Consider the following 24,594-nt stretch of genomic DNA (forward strand, 5'->3'; position numbering starts at 1 on the left):
AAAATTTATATTATATTTCAGAATGGTATTTTATTTCACTTAATGTATCTCGTTAAAAATGATTTTATGGATAAATTAATTGTAACATAAATGTCTTAAAAATTTGAACAAAACATAAATTGTTCATACATTTTTTTAAAAATAAAAATATTATAACGGTAGTTTTCATTTTTACATATAATTAATTACATTCTTAGAGGCAAGAAAGATTTTTTCAAATAAAACAAAAATATTCAGTATAAAAATATAAAATATTAAAAGTACTAGTATTCTATTACCTATAAAATATTAAAAGTACTAGTATTCTCAACTCAAAAGTACTAGTTTTTAATTTTTTAATATTGTATTTAATATTATAAATTTGAATATTGCAATATCTTGATTACATATAAAAAGTATTTAACTTCTAAATATAATTTTTGTCACTAGACAAAGTGACGCCATTTTTACATCATACAATATGATTGACAATACAATTTATATAAAAGAATAATAGATATTATAAATATTTATTTAATTAAGAACGTCGTTGTTTTGAATTCTAGTGCACTCCAATTTTTTGAGGGGCAATGTGAATGAACTTTATAAATTAGGAATAATTTCAAAAAATAAAGCGCCGTCGTTTCAAGTAATATTAGACTGAAATTGATCAGGCAACGGAGTCTGATGATTAAGCGTTCTATACTATTAATTATTATTATTTACTATTTGCTATTATAATTATTATTTATTTATCACTTTTTAAAATTTTAGTGTGATATATAGAAATATTTTGAATTTTCTGGATTTTGGATATATGTATATATAAATATTAATATCTATCCAAAATTCAGAAAATTCAAAATATGATATGTCTAAATATATTAAATGTATTTATAATATTTATATATATATAAAATTTAAACCTTAAATTATACTTTTATTTTATTCAATTACTTTCGTTTTATTCAATTTCAACGTGTTTTCGAAATTGTATTTCATTTCATTTCTATCTTTTTCCTGGGAATTATTTTTTTCCCACGTATCGCGGTGGTTTCAAATCTGTTAAAATTTTCAAAGTTAACAACATGCCATTTTCAATCATTTCGAATTAATACACTCTTCAAATATTTTTATTTTCGCAATCATCTCGATGATTCGTACAAAAAGCAATATCCAGATTGCGGATTTTTATGCATTTATAGAAAACGTAAAAAATGAAAAAATACATAAAATGTCCAAAATAGAATATCTCACAATCAGTTTTTTTAAATTGTGTTCATTAAAACTTAAAAATACATGAAAATCTGCATTTCGGTAATATCAGAGAAATAAAATTGTTAATCACCTTTCCCGTGTATATACATGTTTATGAATTTAGGTATGATCACCATTTTCGAATAACTTTTTGAAAATTTCAAACAAAACCCATTATTGATAGATGGATTTCGATCCTCTCAAATAACGCTTTGTCTTCGAGATTAAAATATTTTTAATTTCTTTAACATTAAAATATTTTATGTACATGTGCAAATAACTTCAATTTTCGAGTGTTCTCTCTCTCTCTCTCTCTCTCTTTCTCTCTCTCTCCCACCAGCTCCAATTCGATCGATAGTTGCTAGTCTGTGACACTGAAGTCAACTTGAGAACAACTATCGCAAAAACATGCTATTCCCTAAAGTAATATGAAAGTACGACTACGATATGTACCGAACTGCAAGATGCTACCAATTAGAGAGACCATTAACTCACAAGGGGGTACGTACGGTGGCTCGCGAAAGTATTCAAACATTTATCACAAAACTTTTACAATTTATGGACAAACTAAAGAGTTTTACGCATTTAAGGAAATTTTGAAGATGTAAAAATGTAGAAAATGCACGCAATGTACAGTGTACAATAAATAAAACACAGAAAATACAGTATTTTTTTAATAACTTTACATCTTTGTTATAATTTTCCTGTGGATTTTTTTGCAAGTTCGTATGTTCTTGAAAATAATTAAAAAATTGAGAGTTTATAATAGATATCGCATTTTGGTTATTTTATTATTTTATTATTTTTGTGTATTGTGTGAATGGCATACATTTTTGTACTCTTAAATTTTTCATAAATTTATAAAAATCTTCGATTAAATAATAATATCAAGAAAACGAAATTAGGCTTCATTTTTTTAATTGCGGTCATAAAAATATAAAATTGTATAAAGATTCACATATAATCTAACAATTATCAACAATTATGTTAATAACATAATTTTGAGAAACACAAAAATCTAGACATGTAAAATTTTAAATATTCAAAAAAGAAAATGAAAGGTTCTAGACATTTTCCGGGTCTGAATTAATCTGTAAATTAGAATTACTTTTAAAATAGTGTATGTTATACAAATCATGAATATAATATTCATAAATTTCATTAATAATCGTTTCATTTCGATAAAAGAACAGTCAGAAACAATGATCGAAAGAAGAAAAAAACAATTGATGTACTATATTAATGACACATGCAGAGAACGTCGTGCTTACTTAACACATTTTGAGACATTGATCATGTTTGTCACATAGACAAAACCATTAAATCATTAACTTAAAAGAAGCAAGTGATCTATAAGCTAAAAATTTATCCTATCCGTCCAAGCTGTGCAAATAATATAAAAAGATAATTTCGCTGCTCATTTTTCAGAAAAAACGAAAGACCAACGCATGAGAAATTATCGTTCCATAATTCACTTCCTCGTCTATTGCACGCTGTCGAGATCTATTTTTTCCTAATATCTTAAGAAGCTTCGATTTTAACCAGTGATTGTTAAATGTTTTTTTTTTTATCGTGCATCGTATATCGAGATATTATTTTTATACTATAATTTTTTTCATTCTAAATAAATCCCATATTTTATTTTCTTCTGTTTGTTATTTTCATGTATTCTAAAATATTCTATTTTATGATATAATGGTAGATTATATGAATTTACTTTTATGAAATGAAAATTCAACAGAATCTTGTACTAATTCGTTTAAATTCGTTTAATTACCAACGAACAAAGTATGAAACTAGTTTCAGAAACATGCAAAAAACAGGCAGGAGTCCATAATAAAAGAAAGAACACAAAGTTTCTTACACAATGGTAAAAGATAAGAAACAAAGAAATAAAAGAGAAATAGGAAGAACTTTATAATAAGATAAAAAAACAAACTTTTATTTAATTCTAGAAATGTCGTTAATTTATCAAAATATTATTATTCAGTTTTCCGATGTTCTCCGACGTTTTAGTTTAAAATAAAATATCTTTTTGGTTCTGCCATAATATCCTTATTTTCATCATATTCATTTCCAATTTATACATTACAAATTACATACGCAATAATTACCTAGCTTCTCGTATAGCATCGATCCACATTTTACAGTCGGTTTCTGTAGCTGCTTTTAACTCGTATTGCCGTTGATTCTCCCTTCTGTAGGAAATCACGAAACAGTGCTGAAACAAATCGTAATAAAAGTTTAATCGGCCGTAATTGACTAACAAGATCAAGCGTAGAAACGTGAAGATATATCACGTCCGAATTAAATAATAGGTTCGCGCTAGTAAAGGGATTTCAAGGGATTTTAATGGAAATTAAGTTATTTACTTGACTAATCTCAAGGATATTTAACTCTATTCTAATTGTGTAACTCTATTTTAAAAATATATACTCTAGCTCAATGATGTAGAAATTCTTTATTTATGTAGAAATGTTTTTCATTAGTTTATACTTGTTAAATTTTTATTTTTATTTTTTCTTGATTTTTTTTTTTAATTTTGTTTTGGCTTCAAAATATTCTAAAATATCTTATATTTTTTTGTTACTATGTAAAATTCTAATGACAAAAATAGTCGTTTATTACATAACAAGTGTACAATTGTCATAAGCAGTTGACAAGTTAAAAGATGAAATAAAAACCCTTGATATAATTATAATCGTTTTACTGAGAAATAGACCCAAGGGATCACAGCCGCAAGGGTCACAGCAATTTCGCATATTTGTTGAACAGTTTCAACAAATATCTGGGGTAAATATGCAAAACTGAGAGATGTGGACCGAATACAGACGTTAAATATATTCCAAGTGATCAGGTAGTATTCGTAATTGTGCATTTCGTCATACTGATTCAAGCGTTTAATTACAATCCTCGACATTGTACTCCGGGTATGTTGTCAAGCGTTTTGCACAAAGAGACAGAAAGAGAGAGGAAGAGAGAGAGCCGACCGTACCAGTACACGGTCAATTGTAAATGAAACCTCGGTGCGGTGGTAAACGATCGAAGGTGTGCACCACTAGTTCGAATAAAATTATACCAGCGCGTGTGTTCGAATCTCGAACGCCATCCTCAACTTTCAGCGACATGCGCAACAGTTTAAGTTGTTCGACTAATGCAGTTATTATATTCAGGTCAGCGAAATCGAGGTTAACGGAACTCTTGGCTAATTTAAGAATCTGTCGTTGCGAACTGCAAAATTTTAATATTATGCTTTCAGTTTTACTTTCTTTCCTTCTTTTTTTTTATCTTAAACTCATCAGTTTCAAAGGATTGCTTCGTTATTTTCGATCGAATCTAGGAACGATAAAAATTTTTGTTTCAGTTTATTTAAAAAATTTTAATAATCACGTGTATGAAAGATTCGCGCGTAAACAAAGAAAATATTTCCTGATGATATGTATATACAAAAAGAATGACTTTGTGCTTCCTACGCACAGGATGGTATTTTAAAATACATTTGTATTTTACAAAATTTACTTTGACACATATTTGCCATTGATTTGTTTATTAATTTCGTCGCAAAGTTCGAAGAAATTTCAAATAAAAGCACACGTTTTATGTAACTGAAGGATGTAATTGAATTAATATCACATTTGAAAATTTTGCATTTTATGAATATTTCATTAATTAATGTTTATTACTTTCAATATTAAAAGGAAATATACGTCATAATGTTGCAGCGAAAGAAGAATTTACATATAGATAATATACACATTGCGTATAAAATTTCCTCCTATAAAAAGTAAAAAAAAAGAACTAATTCTTTGTAGATTTCTCTTCGGTATGTTGAAAAAGATATTAGCAATCCCCAGTCAAATCCTTTTTCTCGATATTCTACGGATGACATTTAAATAAAACGTGAAATTGAAAAGAAAATTTGTTAAATCAAATTGTTATTTCCATCTGCAACGTTATTAATCGAATTAATAATACAATTATGAACCTTTAAGTACACAATTTTTTTTAAATGATCGATTTAAAATAACAATAATGTATTTTACTGAGTCTTGAATCCAAAAATTATAATATTGCTTATATTAATATATTTTTACAAAACTATCTTATCCACACACTCAATTTATTCACTCTCTTTCGAACTCCTATTTTCACTCTAGTTTATTGTAATATCTTATTTATTAAATATTTTCCTATTCTTTTAAATTCTCTTTGATCCTGTAAATTTGAAATTAAAAATTGATAATAGAATGTTGCATGTTTGCAACGATATGCATTTAAGGATGGCTAAACTGTATTTAGTTAGAATTTACAGTTAGCTAGTTGACTGGTTAGTTAGAAGTTAGAAGTTAGTTAATTACTTAGAAGTTAATTAGTTAGTTAAAATTTGTTAGTATTGAAATTTTCATAGCGTCAAAGACAAGATGGTGTTACATTTGATTTACTTTAGCCAAACAATAAATTCGAAATTATATTTGAAAAATTATTACCTTCTATTTTAATTAATCTTTAATAAATATCGAAATTGTCGTGACGTTGAAAACAGAATATCAAGTGAGAGTATTCAATTTGCATCTTAATCAAACGATTAAACTTATTAGTATGTCTCTTATTTAAAAAAATTTAAAAAATTATAATTAATATTCAATAAATATTGAAATTTTCGTGGCGTTAGAAGCAGAATTTTCACCCGTATCTTTTCTCATTTATATTCGAATTACAAATATACATTCGCGATACGAAACTAAATTATGTTCGAAAAATTATTATTATACATCAGACTGCGAATTTTTATGCATTCATAGAAAATTTCAAGCTACAAAATTGTATATAATGCACATAATATAAAAAAGTTTTAAAATACATATTCAAAAGTGCGATGCAATACAAAATACCGTTTTTTACCGAATTCTTTTCTTCATAAATTTTGTAAAAATATAAATTCAACTTCAAAATACAAAAATTCATGTCGAAAATATTTATTATAATATTTAGAAGATAAAGTTATTTATTATAATATTTAAAAGATAAGACAAATTTCTATCTCGATTTCATTTCTTCAGTTATGTTCACAAAAATATGAAAATGCATAAAAATCCGCAGTAATGTGATTAAATTCGCTCCAGTTTGTGATATTTGTTTAAAAAGGTACATTTCAATAAGAAAAACATGGTAAAGTTAACACGATAAATTTACGTAAGACATTCCTGAATTAATCGTACTTCTGAAAACGTCGAAATAAAGAAAGACGTTCAATAAATCTGTGACAGATCTGTCGTTGACATCAGTGCGTCTCGGTAGAGAAATACATCGGAACCAGAATTTCTTATTAATGAGTCTGCGAGTTAATGGAACGCCAGTAATCCATCACGTGGTTGTCGAACGCTTCTTTCTTCACCATGAAAACGCATATTAGATGTTATTTGCAGACAATTTGCTGTTAACTTCCGATACGAAACTTCCTCTCGAGGGAGGAAATGATTTTGTTGCTCTCGTTCGAGTTTCAATTCTTTTTTTTTTTTTTTTTTTGCTATGTCAATTAAGGTGGGAAAGTTTTATGATAGAATCTCTAGAGAAAAGCGGAAATAATTGTTTCACCTGGCTTGTTACGTCACTATTTTCACAGAGATACTGTTTCATCCTCGAATTTTCAGTTTCCCGCAGTTTATTCATACATTGCTTGCTTCGCTTTACGAAATAAATTTTTTTAACTGGGAAATTCGTCGACTTTAATGAGAAAAATGTTTTAGACTATTTTTAATTGGTTTGAAAAAAGGTTTGATAGATGTACTGGATGAAGCGGCATTTAAGACAAAGAATGAAATATTACAGAGAATATTTCACACATATTTAACAGTTGGACATTGCAGCTGTACATTTATATATTATTATTACAACATAGATAATAATAAAGATATAACACGATAAAATACGACAAGATCAATCGAGTCTTAACATTTCGCGTAGATTACAATATAATAGGAATACAATATAATAGGAAAACATTGGTCTGGCCAAATACACGAGGAATTGTAAATGGAATGGAACATTATCCAAAGCCTGTTTAAACTCTGAGGACGCGTTTCAGTCTTAAAATTTACGAGGAATAACGTACAGATATACTTATCTTATATATTCTCATTTCCACGAAAGAGAAACTATTAATAGTAATCATTGCTAAGGACATTGTTTATACTGCTATCTAACTAAAGAATAGATACTATGGGGATGAGTTCTGTCATGAATGAGCTGAGCTATCTGTTTAAATCATGTAAGTTTCTTCAAGATGAAGCATTGAAATGAAGTAAAATTTACATAGTGACTCGAAACGATATTAATTGAATCTGTAAATCGTCAACTGTGTAGATTTATTTTTAAAATGTACAGTCTTTGGTCATTGAATTAGGACCACTTACAATTTTCAAGCTATTAATAAAATATATATTGTTTCGAATGAAATTTAATCATAAATTTGATTAATTATCAGAATCTACACTTTTCATTTTAATTTTTCTTTCAAATAAATTTTAAAAATTGAAATCAGTTGATTATTTCTTCAATCACATATCTCTTAGAGGATATTTATAAAGTACTTACTTGTCACGTACAATATCATTTATATTAATGTATTATTTACTGATATGCATGTATATATGTAATACTTTAATAGTAATAGAATTTGTATGGTACAGCGAAAAAATATGTAGAAATTAACATATAGCAAAATATTAAATCAAATATGATGTACAAGTGCAATGTATCTAAATTATACATGATGCATTGAGATGATTATGTGTGCAAAGAAAAAATAAAATTTAATGCTTTTCGAGAGTTTGAAAATTTATCTTGTATAGCACTGAATTTGATCAATTTTTGACTAAACAGAGATGAATAATTGATGAAGATTATTCTATTTGCAAAAATAAATAGGAAACGTAGAATAAAGTTTTTTTCATAAAACGCTTCGTTCCCCAGAAAATTAAATATAAAACTTTGTCAGAAATTTATCGTGTACTAAACAAATTCATAACCTGAATGAAAACGAGACCTTGAATGGAAAAATTTAATTCCATATTTTTTACTAATTTTCAAACGTAGAGTAATCTTCTATTGATTATTTGTTTCTATTCATTCTGGTATTGATTAAATACATTTGATACATCTATAGATTCCATTTTTTTTTTTTTTCGATAACGAAGCCTTAAATGGAAAAATATTGTTTTTCCTTCTGGATTGATTTTCCCACGTAGAATCTGACTGGTTATATCTTTCTGGTATGTGATTGAAAGCAGAATTTAAATAAATATTATGGTACTCCCAACAATCAGAACTTCAAATCACGATGATTCGTATTTTTACAATTCGCCGAGCGATGTTTCTTTTAAAAATAATATTCTATTTTCCTCCGTCGATTCGGAAAGAATTTATAAATCAAAATCTTTTCCTCCGACATAAAACGAGCACTTTCGGCAAAGTTTATATTTGTCGTAATCTTTTTTCAATATTCATTCATTTGGTACTATGAACGTACTAAATAAACAATGATATTGCCAATATCTCGTACAAATCTCCAATATCTCGTATGATGAACGACATGTTATAACAAGCGATTCGAAACTAATTTTTAAATTCATAAAACTCAAATTCGAACATTTCATTATTATTATTATTATTATTATTATTATTATTATTATTATTATTATTATTATTATGTTGAATCTTCTAAGATTATTAATGGTCACGGCGAGGATTGCAATGAGACAAAGCATACTTATCATATATTAAATGGTAGATTTATATCTTTCTCAAAAAATCTAGAATTTTTTTTTCGAGAAGTTTCAAATATTTGGTTCAGTTTTGATGATAAGCTATTCTTATTAAATACATAAATTTTACATTATTCCATTGTTTGAATCGCATAATTTGATGTTTTTAGAGCATCCTTGATTTGTTATTGAGAACAAATTTTTTTTGAAGAAATTTTTTATATTGCAGTTTATAGCCTATTAACAAATTAATTTTTGTTCGAAACATTTTTTGTCAGACCGTTAGAAGTCCATGAAAAATCGTGGCGACAGTTATAGCACACACTCTGGCGTATATTTCAAAAAAATATATCAAGAGCAATTTTTTCACGTATTCCTTTGTGACAGATTGCAAAAAGCCTATAAATAGTAATCGAGTATATGAAACCGGCGTGATTTTGCACGAGAAAAATTTCAAGTGACAAAGGCGTACGGCAGATTACAGGATATTTTTAGTATATTGTAAAGTTATTTAAAAGAAAATAAAAGTCGTGACATCCTTGAATAGTGTTATCGATTAATAATCAGTGCAGTCAATATTCATGAAGGGCAAAGTTGGCTCAAAAAAAANAAAAAAAAAAAAAATAGTAAAATAGAAAAAAAATGAATAAGCTTGTTTTTTTATTTTCGTGATATTCTTTCGTAAGCTATATTTCAGCGAGATCGATGATTTTGTATTACCGTCACGTCATATTTAGAATCTGGTGTTAAATTAGCAATTAAAGAAAAAAAAAAACAGATAAAATAATAATTAATTAAAGTCAGAGTGAAGTGTATTTACTGAAAAATACAATGGATGTTTAAGAGTGAATATAAAAGCATATTTTATAAATTGCGTACAATCATGGAAGTAATAATTTTTATGCGTTTGAGGATTTTGAAATGTAAAATCGGAGAGCATACGCATGATGTGAAAAAATCCGAAGTACTTTCTATTTCTTACATTTAGTAAGTAATAATTTTGTAGTCAAATTTCATTTTTTAAATTGTATTCACAAAAATATAAATTTACATAAAAATAGGCCAGTAATAATATTTGTCTATATTGAATTGAGATTATTACAAAATATTGAATTAACTTAAAGAGAATTATACATATCATTATTAATGTTTGAGAATAAATAAAAATTATTACATTAGAGCCTTGAATGCTCCATCTTCGAACATTCTACTGTCCAAATATTCTAATTCTTCAAATAAAATATTTACTCTGTAATTCAACGTTGATTTATAGCACAATCAAAATAGGTTTTTATATTAGAGTCATATATATTATATTATATTATGTTATATTATATATATTATAGTATATTATGTTATATTATATATTATATTATATTCATATATATTATATCAATATTGTATTTTTAGTAAAGTCTTTCATCTCAAATTTTAGCAAGGTCTTTTGTAATTATGAAAATAACGTCAAACATATAATAATAATTATACAGAATAGGTCAATACAAGAAAAAATATTTATCGGATACTGAAGGTTTGGATATGGGAAGCTTTAGTCCATGAATTGTCTCTGAATTCGTATTTTTATATTTTTGTCTCTCGTTATTTGTGAAAATAAAATTAAGCAAAAATACTCAGTTCCAGCGATTCAAAGGTATATTCAGATAAAAAATTTTGCCCTTCAGATATCCAAAACTGCATATTGGTATATAGTTATTCGCATTAATATTCGGACACAAAATAAGATTAAAATATCAAATGTAGCAAAAAGTTCATACTGTACATACTTATATATGCATTTCAATGCGTATACTTTATGTACAATGTAAAATCGAGTGTTAAATATTGAATTTATTATAAGCCAAATTTTATAACAACTTTGTCAAATTTCTTTACACGCAGTTTATTTCGTATAAATACTTGTGCATTATAAACTTTTTCTTTCAAAGTTAATAAATATTTTTACGTAAATAGAAAACTGAAGATGTAAGATCTGGTGACTTAAGAGACTAGAAGAAGAATTTGATTAATATATCTTAAAAGGTTATCAATAATTTCAAAAAATATGAAGCAATAATGTTTACATTCCATAGAAAGAAAAAAAATGTACAACAGAATGAAGAATTTTATTCCTTTTTCATCGAACAGTACAATTTTCCTAAATATAATTTCAAAAATCTCTTCAAACTTCCTACAGAAATACCACGATATCACAAAAAATTTCTCAATGCACACAGTTATCTACCGATCAATCGAAGAAAATTACCCAAGTTTCATAGATACGAGCTATTAAATGAGTCGAGCTCACAAACTGGCAAATTCGTGAGAAAATTATATTCGGTTCGCGTAATCGAGTGAAGCATTTAACAAGCGACTGATCAAGGGTGCAGATGGATTATTAACTCTCTAGCTACTATGCACTACTAAAATGCCTTCCCTCTAAGTCATTTTTTGGAACGAAGCGCCACTAAAGTAGTTCCGTAAAAAAAAAAAAAAAACTGTACGAAAAATGATATCAGAAAAAGATCACCACAAATATCGATGTAAATACGATGTGTATAGTACTATGTTTCAAAAAATATTACGCACAATTGTGTTATTAAACCATTAAAGTATTCATGTTTATACTATCATGTTTATACATCAAAATTGCATACAATTTTGTGTATATTGTGTACATAGATAATTATCCAGATAATTATAATATTGAATTATAATAAATAATCTCATACGAATAAATAAAAATTTACGCCAATATTACTTTATATAACTTACAGCAACTTTACCTTGCATTAAAGTATAAATATGGCTTGGCGTATAACTTGCATAGCTAAATCATCGAAATATCGATCAATATTACTAATTTCGTGGGAAAGAAATCCATATAGGTGATACAACTCTATGATTAACCTTGCTGCAATTAAAGGGTTAAACGAGGCTCCCGAGAGAAATTTAACGTCGGTTATATGATGATTCCTCGGGATGTGCTGAATGGTGCACACGGCCACGAAGAAATAATTGGTATGCGAGCTGCCTTGACGATCCCTTAACGACTTGGTGAGTGTTGGTTCTGATAAGAGATAGGCGTCAGTGAGAGAAAACTGCGCGCCGCTTTCGCGAGATGAGCTTCCACGAGATGCTTATTTTTAGCACGAAACAGAATCGATTTATCCCTTCTGAAGGTATGCCGGCTGTCACTATGCCACCGTGGTCTCTGAGGCTGGCATTGCATGCGAAGAAACGAGCGAACAAGAGGAAACCGGAGAAAAAAAGCGACACGGCGAGCACATGAAAAATAAAGCGAGCAAAGACAGAGCGAAACTGGGGTGAAGAAAAAAGAACAATGGAAATTGGATAAGAGATGGAACGAAATAAGCCGTTTTACTCATAAAAGTTCACAAAGACAGAAATTTATTGGGAATCTAGAATTTTGTAGAGATTTAAGGATCTGCCCAACAAGAGAATAGCTGTGAATTTTACAGCGATGCGACGGCGTTCGTGGCATCTGGATTTTTCAAATTTTTTTTTAGTCTTGTTAAGAACTAAAAACGCGATTAATTCTAGAAAGTCGTCATGGGATTACCAGCAATCCTATCGAATTTTAATCTGTACATTGAATATTTATACATTTCCTTAATATGTGCCATTATAAAATAATCTTTAAGATTTATAAAATAATTTATTTATAAAATATAATACAATATATAATAAAAATATAATAAAATATAATATATAATTTATCAAATAATTTCTAGGATATCTAAAGAAGAATGAAAAGAGAATTTTGCAGAAATATTCAATAATGTTCATTATATCTAGACTTTGTTTTGAGTTGTTCATGATATCAACAGTGTTCAAAAATAAAACTAGGATTAAAAGAAGAAGAAAATATTAATTTTTTCTAGTATGGTATATATGTTAGAAGAAAGTATTTAAGTATTTCAAAGTATGTATTTCTAGAAGCGAAACTAGTTACATATTCGAGGAAAGTCGAGAATTTTTTAGACAATTTAATTTATTAACGCATTCGCAGCTAGTTATGTAGTTCTACTTCTTCATTTTTAACATTCCAGTTAATTACCGACAGATGTTATTTCAAACATTAATGTATAATTGAATGTCATTACTAGACAGTAATATAAATATAAAATATAAACATAAAATATTTAAAATGAAATAAATTTTTGTTTAACTTCTGCTTTTTCACTGTTAATAACACTTATTATTATTAATCATAAAATATTCATAATATTGACAACGAGATATCATTGTGTTCATAAAATGTGACGATAAGTGTACAAACATTTTCATAAATCACTATATATCATAAAGATACAAATATATCATTAAAGTCTAGTTTTTAATATTTCTAAACATTTACATAAATATAAAGATTAATGGAATTTTAAATTAAATAAATATAAAGATTAATAAAAAAGTAGATTCTTAGAGAAAATAAACATAAATGTGTAAAATATAGCAAACATTACGTTTACATGAGTTAGTGATTTTTCGTTCATGTAATAAATACATATTACATACAATAAATAAAGAAAAAGGACGAATATTCCTCAAGATTTGTATAAGATCTTATTACAATTTTCTTTTTAATTTCATTCTAGAGATTTATTTTGCTCATTAAACATTATAATAAATATAATAGAACTCCATTTATACAAACTTATTGGGATACAAATAATTTATGTAATTCACTGATTCTTTCCTCTGCTAATAATTTCTCGTTCATTAGGAGTTCAAATAATTGGATTTAACCAGCAAGAGTTTATTTAATTGTATATAACTAAATTTTCACATAAATGGAATTCATATAAACGGAGTTCTACTATCTACTGTAAAACCAATCCTTAGGAAAAGTTACGATCTACATACAAAAATTATGATTTATTTAGTAAATCTATAATTATTCCTACCATTGTACTTCATTATCAAGAGAAATACTATTTTAAAATATATAATTGAGTTGACAAGTGAATTAAATCTCTTTTCTTAATGTTGTGAAAATCTTTGGACTTTATAACCAATTAAGAATAGAATATAGCTTTATTGAGAAAATAAAATGAAAGAATGGTAATAATTATTAAAATTTAGAAGCAAAATTTTATTCTTTTCAATTAAACTAATACTGAGATAACAAATAATAAAGTGCCACTATATGTTTATTTATTTATTTACAATTTTTTTACAATGTATTTTTTTTTATTTATTAACGATGTAAAAAATTGACTCTTATTTCATTTCATTTTTCCTTGTCATTCATCAATTGAGAGGCTCAATTGTTTACGAAAGTATTCGAAGATTTATAAAAACTTTTTATGAAAAATTATAAATTATATGCTTTACATGAAATATTTTGATATTTTAATCTATAGTAATGAGACCAGATTATTGTAACCATACTGATCAAATTTGAAATAAATTTAAAACTTACAAATATCGTATTTAATAGAAATTATAATTTTTAAAAATTACAAAATATCATATTTAATAAAAATATTTATTTTACAGATATCACAAAAGTATTTAAAGAGTCAATTATTTATTATAATAATAAGTTCCAATATTCAATGAAACTATCATATGCTTAAGATCACTATTCATGTTATATACTAATTTTTCATTAAATATACAGCGATAGTATATATATCATTAGATTGGTATCAATTTTTATCAATGACTGTCTCTCATTACAGTGTTAGTAAAATTTCAAAATGCTTTATGTAAGAATGAAAGATTGATCTGAAATTTTACTAACTAATGAATTTAACCATAATATAATATAAATATAATATATAATAAATAAAATATTGATTTCAAATTTTAGGAATACAATCATAATACATTCTTATTACAATGTTAATAAAATTTTAAAACATCTTGTGTAATATTATAGAATATATAGGTATCTACATAAAAGATTGATTTCAAATTTTGATACCTAATAAATTTAATCATAATAATTACCTTTTGTTGTTATATTAATAAAATTCCCCAACATTTTATGTAATGAATAATTATGTACAAAATAAAAGTTCTACAATAAGTAGATCCGAATATCTTCGTGTTTATGTACAAAATTAAAGTTCTATAATAAGTAGGTCCGAACACCTTCGTGAGTCATTATAGATCGGAAAACGATTATCTGCTAAAAGGTTAAGCTCATTCAAGCAAAGGTGAAGCAAAGGTTACATAAAGATTTAAACATCAGTAACGTTATCCGAGCCGTTGATAACTCACTCTAAAAACACTATGTTCTGCCGTTCGATTTTTTGTTTCGTTTTCATTGAAACGAGAGGTACAGCCTGTGCCAATTTCGCGAGTCACTTCGCACGAATTGTCATTCAGCAAAACATAGGGGAAAACCAAACGTACGTTACATATGTGTTAAACAATTTTATCAGAGCTTCTATTGAAATAACAGCAATCAGACAAAAGCTACGCGATTAGTTGGCTCTCTGTTTCGTGTAACATCGGTCATGTAATGAACGTGAATCGGATTAATGGTCATGAAGTTGAAACGCGCAATACAATTCGCGACCTGCCGGTGCGACGTTCATTCGATATCGAACGTTAAAACGATGCGATGGATCTGGAAGATACGAAGCGTATGGAAATTGAAATTGTATACGGATTCCGACATTGACAATCGGCAGGCGTTCAATGCGATACAAGCTCCTTGCCGCGATATTTCAAGCATAGCGAAATGTGAATTTTAATTAAACGACCGTGCATGCGATATTCCTCCATACAATTATTGTTGATCAACTGGAATGATATTAAACGCTGTTCTTCCGTGCGTGTTTCGGTCGACATAAGGATAGTATTGTTGTTAAATGGATTTGATCGTGCGTTTCTTTTGGAAAATGCTTTCGAACAGTTTACGGGAACAATTTTGCGAATGTTCTATTCAATATGTTTTCTGTATTTCTGTTTTGTTTCGCGACAACAACTGTGATGTTTATGCAGATGCATACTTTGTGCAAAACACGTGATCCTTTTGTGTTTGATTTGTTCTAAAATTGAATACTTACTACAAGTAAAGTATAGTTTGATTTATAAATATGCATATAATTTATATATAATTTTTATAACTTGAGTTTATAATTTAAGTTTATAATTTGAGTTTATAATTTATTTAATTTTTAGTTAGTTTAATTATTCATGAATAAAATTGAATTTATTTAATAAAATAGAGAAATAAATTTTTCGATCTAGTTTATGCATGTGTGGCTTCGAATCTCAATGAATTTAACTCCTAATCGATATCATTGAATATTGGAAACAATATAAACTTTATATTATAATGCTTAATTCTAGAATTTTTTATTTAATTATATTATTAACTTTCATCAGATAAAGATATCTTACACTTTGTATATTTTATTTATTTTGAAATTTAAGATGAATATTTACCACAAATACTTAAAAAGCACAACGTTCTGTTTTATTTTTTAAACGTAATTATATTTTTTAAATATAACTAACAACTACGCATCTCATTATTCGAATGAATGGTTTCCAGCTATGATTTACTACTTACGTATCGTGGCTAATATTAACTTTTAACTATTATTGAAAGCCGTAGCAATTTAGGAGTTTAAACAAAAAATGTTTAATTTTCAAATTTAATTTAAGTATATTTTATTTTATAAATTTTTTATTAATTCTTATTAATTTTTTAAAAATTTTTATTAATTTTTACTGATGTAATTAATGTATTAATCATTATAATGCAAAATACAAAGTAAAATTAAAAATCTTAAATAACAGATTAAGCAATAACAGAAATAAAAAATTACTATAGCATGGGTAGAAATTGAAAGATAAATATTAGAAATAAATAATTACTATAGCATGTATAATGAACATATGATAAATATGTAATTGTAAATGTAAATCTAAATATAAGTCATATGTAACATATAACAAACATATTTTGTACAATATAGTTATAACAATATTCATATTAATAATATAAACATATATTATATATTATGTATAATAGTATATTATGTTACAACAAATACTGTGTACTACGTAATCTAACATAAGTTATTACACACATTTATAATTTAATAATACTATGGTTTAGAATTAGTAAACCTATTATACCTACAAACCTATATATACTTAATTATTATTATTTTTATGCATTATTATTATTTATAATTATTATTTATAATTATTATTCAGCAAATTCTAAAAGGAAACATACAAAATTATCTCTTCTTTTGTTAATTTTTATCGCTTTAAGTCTTTAATACATCTTTACGTCAATATCAAATCTAAGTATAATTTTTCCTTCAGTCTTAAGACTGTCACATAATATTTCTGGAGTCATGATGCATATAATGTATTATGCATTTATATAAAATATATTTATGTCAGATATGTATATGTAATATTATAAAATAATTGAACGATTTAACAGCCCAAAGAAGAGAGGAATAAAATATTCAACGTAATTTACGTAGTTACGTAATTTAAATATTGAACGAATATTCAACGTAAATTAATTTTATATTTCAATGATTCTGACAAATTAATTTATTCAGTTCTTCCTACATATCGAAAAATTTTTTTCACGTATATCTTCAATATAGTTCATCACGTATATGTTTAACAACAGTGTTAATTTTAATCGTTTTAGTTTCTATTTTTGTACATTCTTTCTTGATTAATATAAAATGAACAACATCGATGAACAATTTCAAATAACGTAAATAACTGAAATTAAAAAGTTTCATCGTAACATAATCGATATTTCATAAAATTTAAATATGATAAAACATACTAATTTCACATAGTGGACAACAAAATTAAATGAATAAAATCCACGTATATTAAAATTCGCGAACGAACAGTTCAGAAATAAAACAATAAGCGAGGAAAGTCTAAATTAAGCGTACTTTCATGTGCATACGGTATTCTTAAAATGTATTGTAGGCCATCACCTTTAACCCTTCTTTTATTATTTTCACCCTTCCCTGACGCGGTTCGCACATTATATTTTCCACTGCATAAAGTTTCACGATTATATAGCGAAAAATTTCGTAGATATTTACACCATTTATATAATGGAGTATTTTGTGGTGGTTTTATTAGTTAATATTGATCGATTGATTTGACAGTTATATATAATAAGTAACTGGCGTTAATTCAACTTCGGGTTCATCTTTCATTTTTATACAAATTATTTTCCGTTATCGTATCAAAAAGAGTTATTTTCTTATACCGTGTCACAAACTTTTTGCATCTTCAACGATTTTTATTCAGAACTGCATTTTCTTACACATTTGCGAAAATAAGATCAAACGTGATGATGTGACATCGTAAAATTATATTTTTATGCGGAATATTGATACTAGTAGATTCTGTATTTCTTCTTTCAACGAGTTATTAATTACTATTATTATTTATTAATTATTAATTTATTAATTAGTAATTTAAACATTATTAATTTTTGAATTAATCTTCAAAATGAAAAAAGATGAAAGCAAATATATATGGACATTATTTGAATAATTTGAATTTCAATTATTTGAATAAAATATTTGAAAAATGATTACCATCTTATTTGATTATATTATTATGAAATGAATCTACGTTACTTTATTTGAACAAATAAGTTTAATTATTTGACTTAATTGTTTGGTTTAATTATTTCAAATGAAATAATTTTTTATTTCATTTTATATTTCGTATCTGCGTCAAATAATTTCTTACGTAGTTCCTAATTCTATTGTATAACTTTCACTTTCTGTTATAATTGTTACTTTATTTCCATGAATTCACTCAAACAAAATTATTAGATTATTTGAACAAAATTATAGATTATTTGAAAATGATTTATTTGATTGAAATACGTTAAGTTACTATCTCTAAATTCAACTAAAAATAATAATTTCAAATTGTTTTTTTAAATCTTTACTTCAAATAAAATTTGCCCGAGTCTAATATAATATAAATAATAGTTATTTGTAAACTTGAAAGCTGATTTTAATATATTTTTGAGAAATTTGTAATTTTGAAAAATACTGTAATGTAATGTAAAACATATAGATTACATAAAAATATGTAAAATATATAGAAAAATATAATAGAAAAGGAAAAATACAAAAATGTATAAAATATTTAAAAAAGAGTGCTTATTATGAGGAAAATTTTTATTTAACTTCTATTTTAAAAATTTTCTTTCGAAGCTGCACGTTGCCACACGTAAATAAGATGAAACGTAGTGACGTGATGTTAAAAGATTATGTTTAATAAGATAAAAACTTAACGTTAACATTTTATATACGACAATTTTTCTCTTCTTTCAATTTTTTCCAACTAGATTAAGTTTTAAATTAATTTTTAAAATGACACAAATGAGAGTAAATGTGTGCTCTCGTTCATAAGTATTCAGGAAATTCAGGTTTATAAAATATGATGATTAATCCGCATCATACTGCGGATGTTCATGCATTTTTGGAAAATTTAACAGTATAAAAATCTATAAAACATTCAACATATAAAATATCCACAGCAAAGTTTTTATTATAATCTCTTCATAAATCCCTATTTAGGTTCCATTTTTTTAACTTTATTAAAAATGTAAAAACGCATAAACATTCATAGACTAGTTATAAATATTAAAATCTCCATTTTTTGAGACTTTATAAAATTATATAATCTGAATAGAAATACTAAGAAAGAAATATTTTCATAATTATAATATTAAACAAGATTTATTTTGTTCTCATCATTCGTCCATCACCAATGTGTTAATAATACGATTGCTAAAATTGATTAAAATTATTATATTTACATAATTCTTTATGTAAATATAATACATGTAGTATGATAAACTAGGATAACTTTAACATGGTAATTATACATGTAGTATGATAAACTAGGATAACTTTAACTAATAAATAAAAATGTTAAATGTTACAACACGTAATAAAATGTTACATGTACGAAATCTTTATTTTACATAAATAAACATTAAATAAATATCAAATAAATAAACATTGAATAAATATGTAGTATGGATAAAGAAAATTTCTATCTAAACTTCATTCCTTTAGTAATGTTGACAAAAATGCGTATTCTGGTTGATTATTACATAAGAGAACCTTTAACATTATACTGAAGTAACATTGTAGATTTTATAGATATTTTTGTGGTGTTTGTATATGAAGTTCTAATAAATTCTGTTAATTTCCACGAATAATATTTACATTATTATATGGTAACATTTTCAAATAGGTTAAAGTTCATTTCAAAAGTACAATACTGAGAATTAAAATGAACTCAAATGTCATACAAATGAAGTGTATAATAATATGAAATATTCTGTGAAATATAATATAAATTAAACATATATATAGTAATATAAAACATATAATATAAATTCGACGTATAGTAATATGTAATAACATACAACGCAATCTAAAATGTAATATGAAACAAATGTAAAATATTCTAGAAAATATATAGAAGATAAATTACAATTCGAAATTGATGTGACGGATTAAAAACTTTGAAAGAAAATATATATTTTAATAACGTTGTTTCTTTAGAACAGTGTTTAATATTGTAATTAAAAGTTAATAAATTATTTCGTTCGTTTTCTATAAGATAAAAGCGGTAATGTATCTTTAAAAACTTCATATTTTTAATTAAAATATTATTATAGAAGCGAAAAGAATTAAATAACATGGCAAAGATATATTACGTTGTTATAAAAATCACAGTGAAACTGCATTAAAAATTATAATTATTGCAATTTTTTATTTTATAACCTACAGCGACTTTTATTGATCTTTAACTTGTATCATTATTGGAAGCCATGAAAATTTATATTTATGTTTAATTTTAAAATTTTTGATTTGATTTAATTTTATTAGTAATCTCTGTCAGAAGAAATATAAAATACAAAATAATATTAAATAACTTAAAATTTTGTTAAATAACAAATTATACAATGTATAATGTACAAGTATTACGGTACTATTTAAAAGTTTATAGTGGAATATTACATGTTGTTCAAGTTTATTATTTACTTACAAATAATCTTTCGTAACAGATTTGAAAATATGTTGTAAATAATATTATTTAATATATTTTGTGTAAATTGCCAATGTTCAAATGTCATAAGTAATTAAGTTGACTTCTAGTTGACGTAACAATTATTCATTGTTCCTCCGTAACATTGCAATGACAGAATTTGTAACAAGTTTAATTAATTAGGAATTTTGATGCGAAATTTCAGTAAAATATCCATTAGGTTGGTTCTAGTTTTCCTAGTAACACCACAGCTGGCTTCTGTTCGATATACAGCGTTGCTTTTATTAAGAAATATGGCACAATGACGAAACGTTTTCCATAAAAGGTAAGTAGGTAAATTTAATCAAATAATTTTATTACTTTTGCTTTTTTCAACTTGTTGCATTCGTCGATTTAACGAAATATCATCTGCTATGTTTATTGCGAGTAAGAAACGATGCATTTATTAAATGAAAACAATTTCCTTTTAGGTACATTATAATAATACACATATACGTACATATAACGTTATTATCTTCTTTACCTTTATACCAGAAATTTGTATTTAAAATAAAAATAAAAAGGAATAAATGATTACTCTATATAAAGAAATAAATTATTTTAAAGTAAAGATGAATGCAAATAAATTCCAATGTCTAATTTGAAAAATAAATTATTCTCAAATTATAGTTTCAAGTGATAATATAAAATACAAAATAATAGCTTTGTATTATATAAATATATGTGGAAATTCCATGTCACGATAGGAAGAAAATTATTTTCTTGATAAAATCGAATAATAAATATTTTCATTTCAAATAGAATTACAAATATTATATGAAATAATAATAATTATAAATGTAATATATGAATATGTAATAATAATAATTACAAATAATAACAAAATGATTTATTTTTCAAATACATTGTTACTTAATTAAATGATAAAACAAATAAATTAAGTTTTATTTAAATTGTTTGAAGTTCATTTCAATAATATCTAGTCTTGCTTTGTATTGCAGAATAATTTCTCATTCCTTTTATACTAGAGAATTAATTATTATCAAACGGAACGGTTTTATATTTTTGAGTTAAAAAAAAGAACAGAGCATTTAATAATAAGATGAAAAAAAGCCTTTATCTTCGCATTTGAGTATTCTGTTTTGAAGTTTTTATTCTGTATAATAATTTTATCTTGTAATTTTCTTCCATCCAATTTATGTCTCATATTCTCTATAATGCATTTGTGTGCATTTTTGAGTTTATTTATGTATATTTAAAAGTATTTTAAATATATATACATTATTACATACGCTTCTCACAGTCGCAAAAAGAACTTAGAAATAATAAGGAAATAAATAAAAAAAGAATAATAAAGAATATATAATGTATAAGTCTTAATATATAAATATGTTTAATTTCGTGATATCAAAGTTTTATATATTTTATGCAATTTTATGTATTTATACGAAATTTTAAAAGTGATATTGCAAATAATCCATATAATATGAAAAAATGTACAAAATATTTAAAGTAAAGTACTTATAATATTTGATACGTAAAACAAATTTTCTACTGAGGCTCCGTTTCTTTTTTTTTTTTTTTTAATTATACTCTTAAGAATATAAGTTTACATAAAAATCACTAATTCATTTATAAGTGACAAAACCGTCGTAGTCATGATTTTTTTACTAAAACTAAAAAGATAAACGGTATTTAAAGAAAGATTTTGGTGATTTAAAATGTAAAAAAAATGTGCTTATATTAAAAGGTTAGATAATTTAATAATCAAAAAGAATATAGTATTCTTAAATATTGAAATAAATTGATAATTTTCTTGATTTTCTTAAGCTCTTTGAATATATGTAATTTAATATTAGAAAAATTGTTGTTCTATTATCCCAAAATTCTATTAATCAAATATTTTTGTCTTCCTATTAATTCAAATAACAAAAGATTTTCTATTTTTAAAATGAACTTTAATATCTCATCTAAAATGTTATTATATTAATATAATAGTATTAATTTTGAATATATTGAACTTATTAGAAGATAATATGTGAATATCGTAAAATGTAGTAGCATATTGTCTTCTAAACATAAAACATCACTAAGTTCCAGAATCTAAACTCTAAAACTTATAGCATTTATAATCTCTAAAATCTATAAAATTAAATGTTCTTATGTGATTGCATGTGAATCTACAAAATCAAAAAGACTAATCTCGAAAATCTAAAACCTAAAAGATTTACAATACGACTAATTTCTAGAATTTTGAAAATTAAACTTAAACTTGAAAATTAAACGTCTTCTAGAATTTTATGTAACAAAAATAGCCTTCGTATTATAATGTTACATTCTGTGTAACATTAATCTTTCTAATGTTATGCACTAATTTTTTGTATAAAGATATTGAGAAAATACATATTGCTTCTTCCTGCACGTTGTATGTGACATGAACCCTATAGAGGAACTTTTACATTGTAAAGGAAATGCCTGTCAAAAAGCTGAAGTGGACACCTTTGTAGTTCCTCAAGGATTTTTTTAAAGCTTTCCATTTACCAACAGCAACAAATAATTTTGTAATCTTAAAAATTCTTCGAATCTTTTTGTTCGCTAAAATTATAAATGAGTTGTTGGATATAAAAGATATTTAGATCCTTTTCAAGTAAAACGCACATAATGATGATATACTATACTAATAAATAATAAATACTCTCATTTTAAAAAAGTAATGTAAATTTATAACATTTTAGAAAAAAGTTTAATACAAAATTTAACTAGAGAATGATGTATAATGAATGAACTAATAAGAATTTTTTCATTAATTTTGTTTAAACTTGAGATATTTTTTAACGTTAGAAAAAATGCGAGTAGATCCAAACTGGTCGAAACAATACAGCAGATTCAATTTTTCTTTCAAATTTCTTCATTAAGTTTATTAATGTTCTAAACAATCTTGCAATAACTTCACTAATGAAAGAAATATATAACTTTTAATTCATTCAGAATCAACAACATTTTGCAACATTTCATTTATAATTATATTTTTCGATCATATTATAAAAACTTTATTTTTTTTATATTGTTGCGATAAAAGAAAATACTAAAGATTTTCTTAGCATGTTTTCATCATTCGACATAAATCTTGTAATTTTATGAAAGAATAAAATATTTTTAATGTTTTCTTAAAGTTCTTAATACTGTGATAAATTTCTGCTTAGTCTTTAATGGGTTAAATATAATTGACTTTTGTCATTAAAGTTTTTCTTGATCATAGTACATAGAACATGCTATAATATACAGAGTTAAGTGTAATATTCTATTACCAATAACTAATAATAGTCAAAATAATCAACTCTTTTTTCTTTCAATTTTTTCATTACTTATATCCTAAGTGCAGGAATAATGTTCGATTCTCAAATGACTTATTTTTATAAATTTATTTATTGTAAAACGACGATATAAAATATAATATTACCAATATAATCACTTTCTTTTAATTTTATAAAATTAAGCAACGTGATTTTTAATTGACTCGTATTGC

At 25.1% G+C, this 24,594-nt stretch overlaps 1 protein-coding gene across 6 annotated transcripts in view; it reads right to left on the bottom strand.

Annotated features, from left to right (window-relative positions):
- Positions 1 to 24,594, bottom strand: part of LOC122531822 (ras-specific guanine nucleotide-releasing factor 2-like) — an 84,552-nt gene that overhangs the window by 39,331 nt on the left and 20,627 nt on the right. For all 6 annotated transcript variants that reach the window (XM_043660056.1, XM_043660054.1, XM_043660052.1 and 3 more), the window contains one exon: positions 3,351 to 3,457. In XM_043660056.1, coding sequence (XP_043515991.1) covers positions 3,351 to 3,457 — 107 coding nt within the window. The remainder of the gene's footprint in view (positions 1 to 3,350; positions 3,458 to 24,594) is intronic.

Source organism: Frieseomelitta varia, unplaced genomic scaffold (genome assembly GCF_011392965.1).
Source record: "Frieseomelitta varia isolate USP_RPSP 00005682 unplaced genomic scaffold, Fvar_1.2 scaffold_418, whole genome shotgun sequence".
NCBI classification, from domain to species: Eukaryota; Metazoa; Arthropoda; class Insecta; order Hymenoptera; family Apidae; genus Frieseomelitta; species Frieseomelitta varia.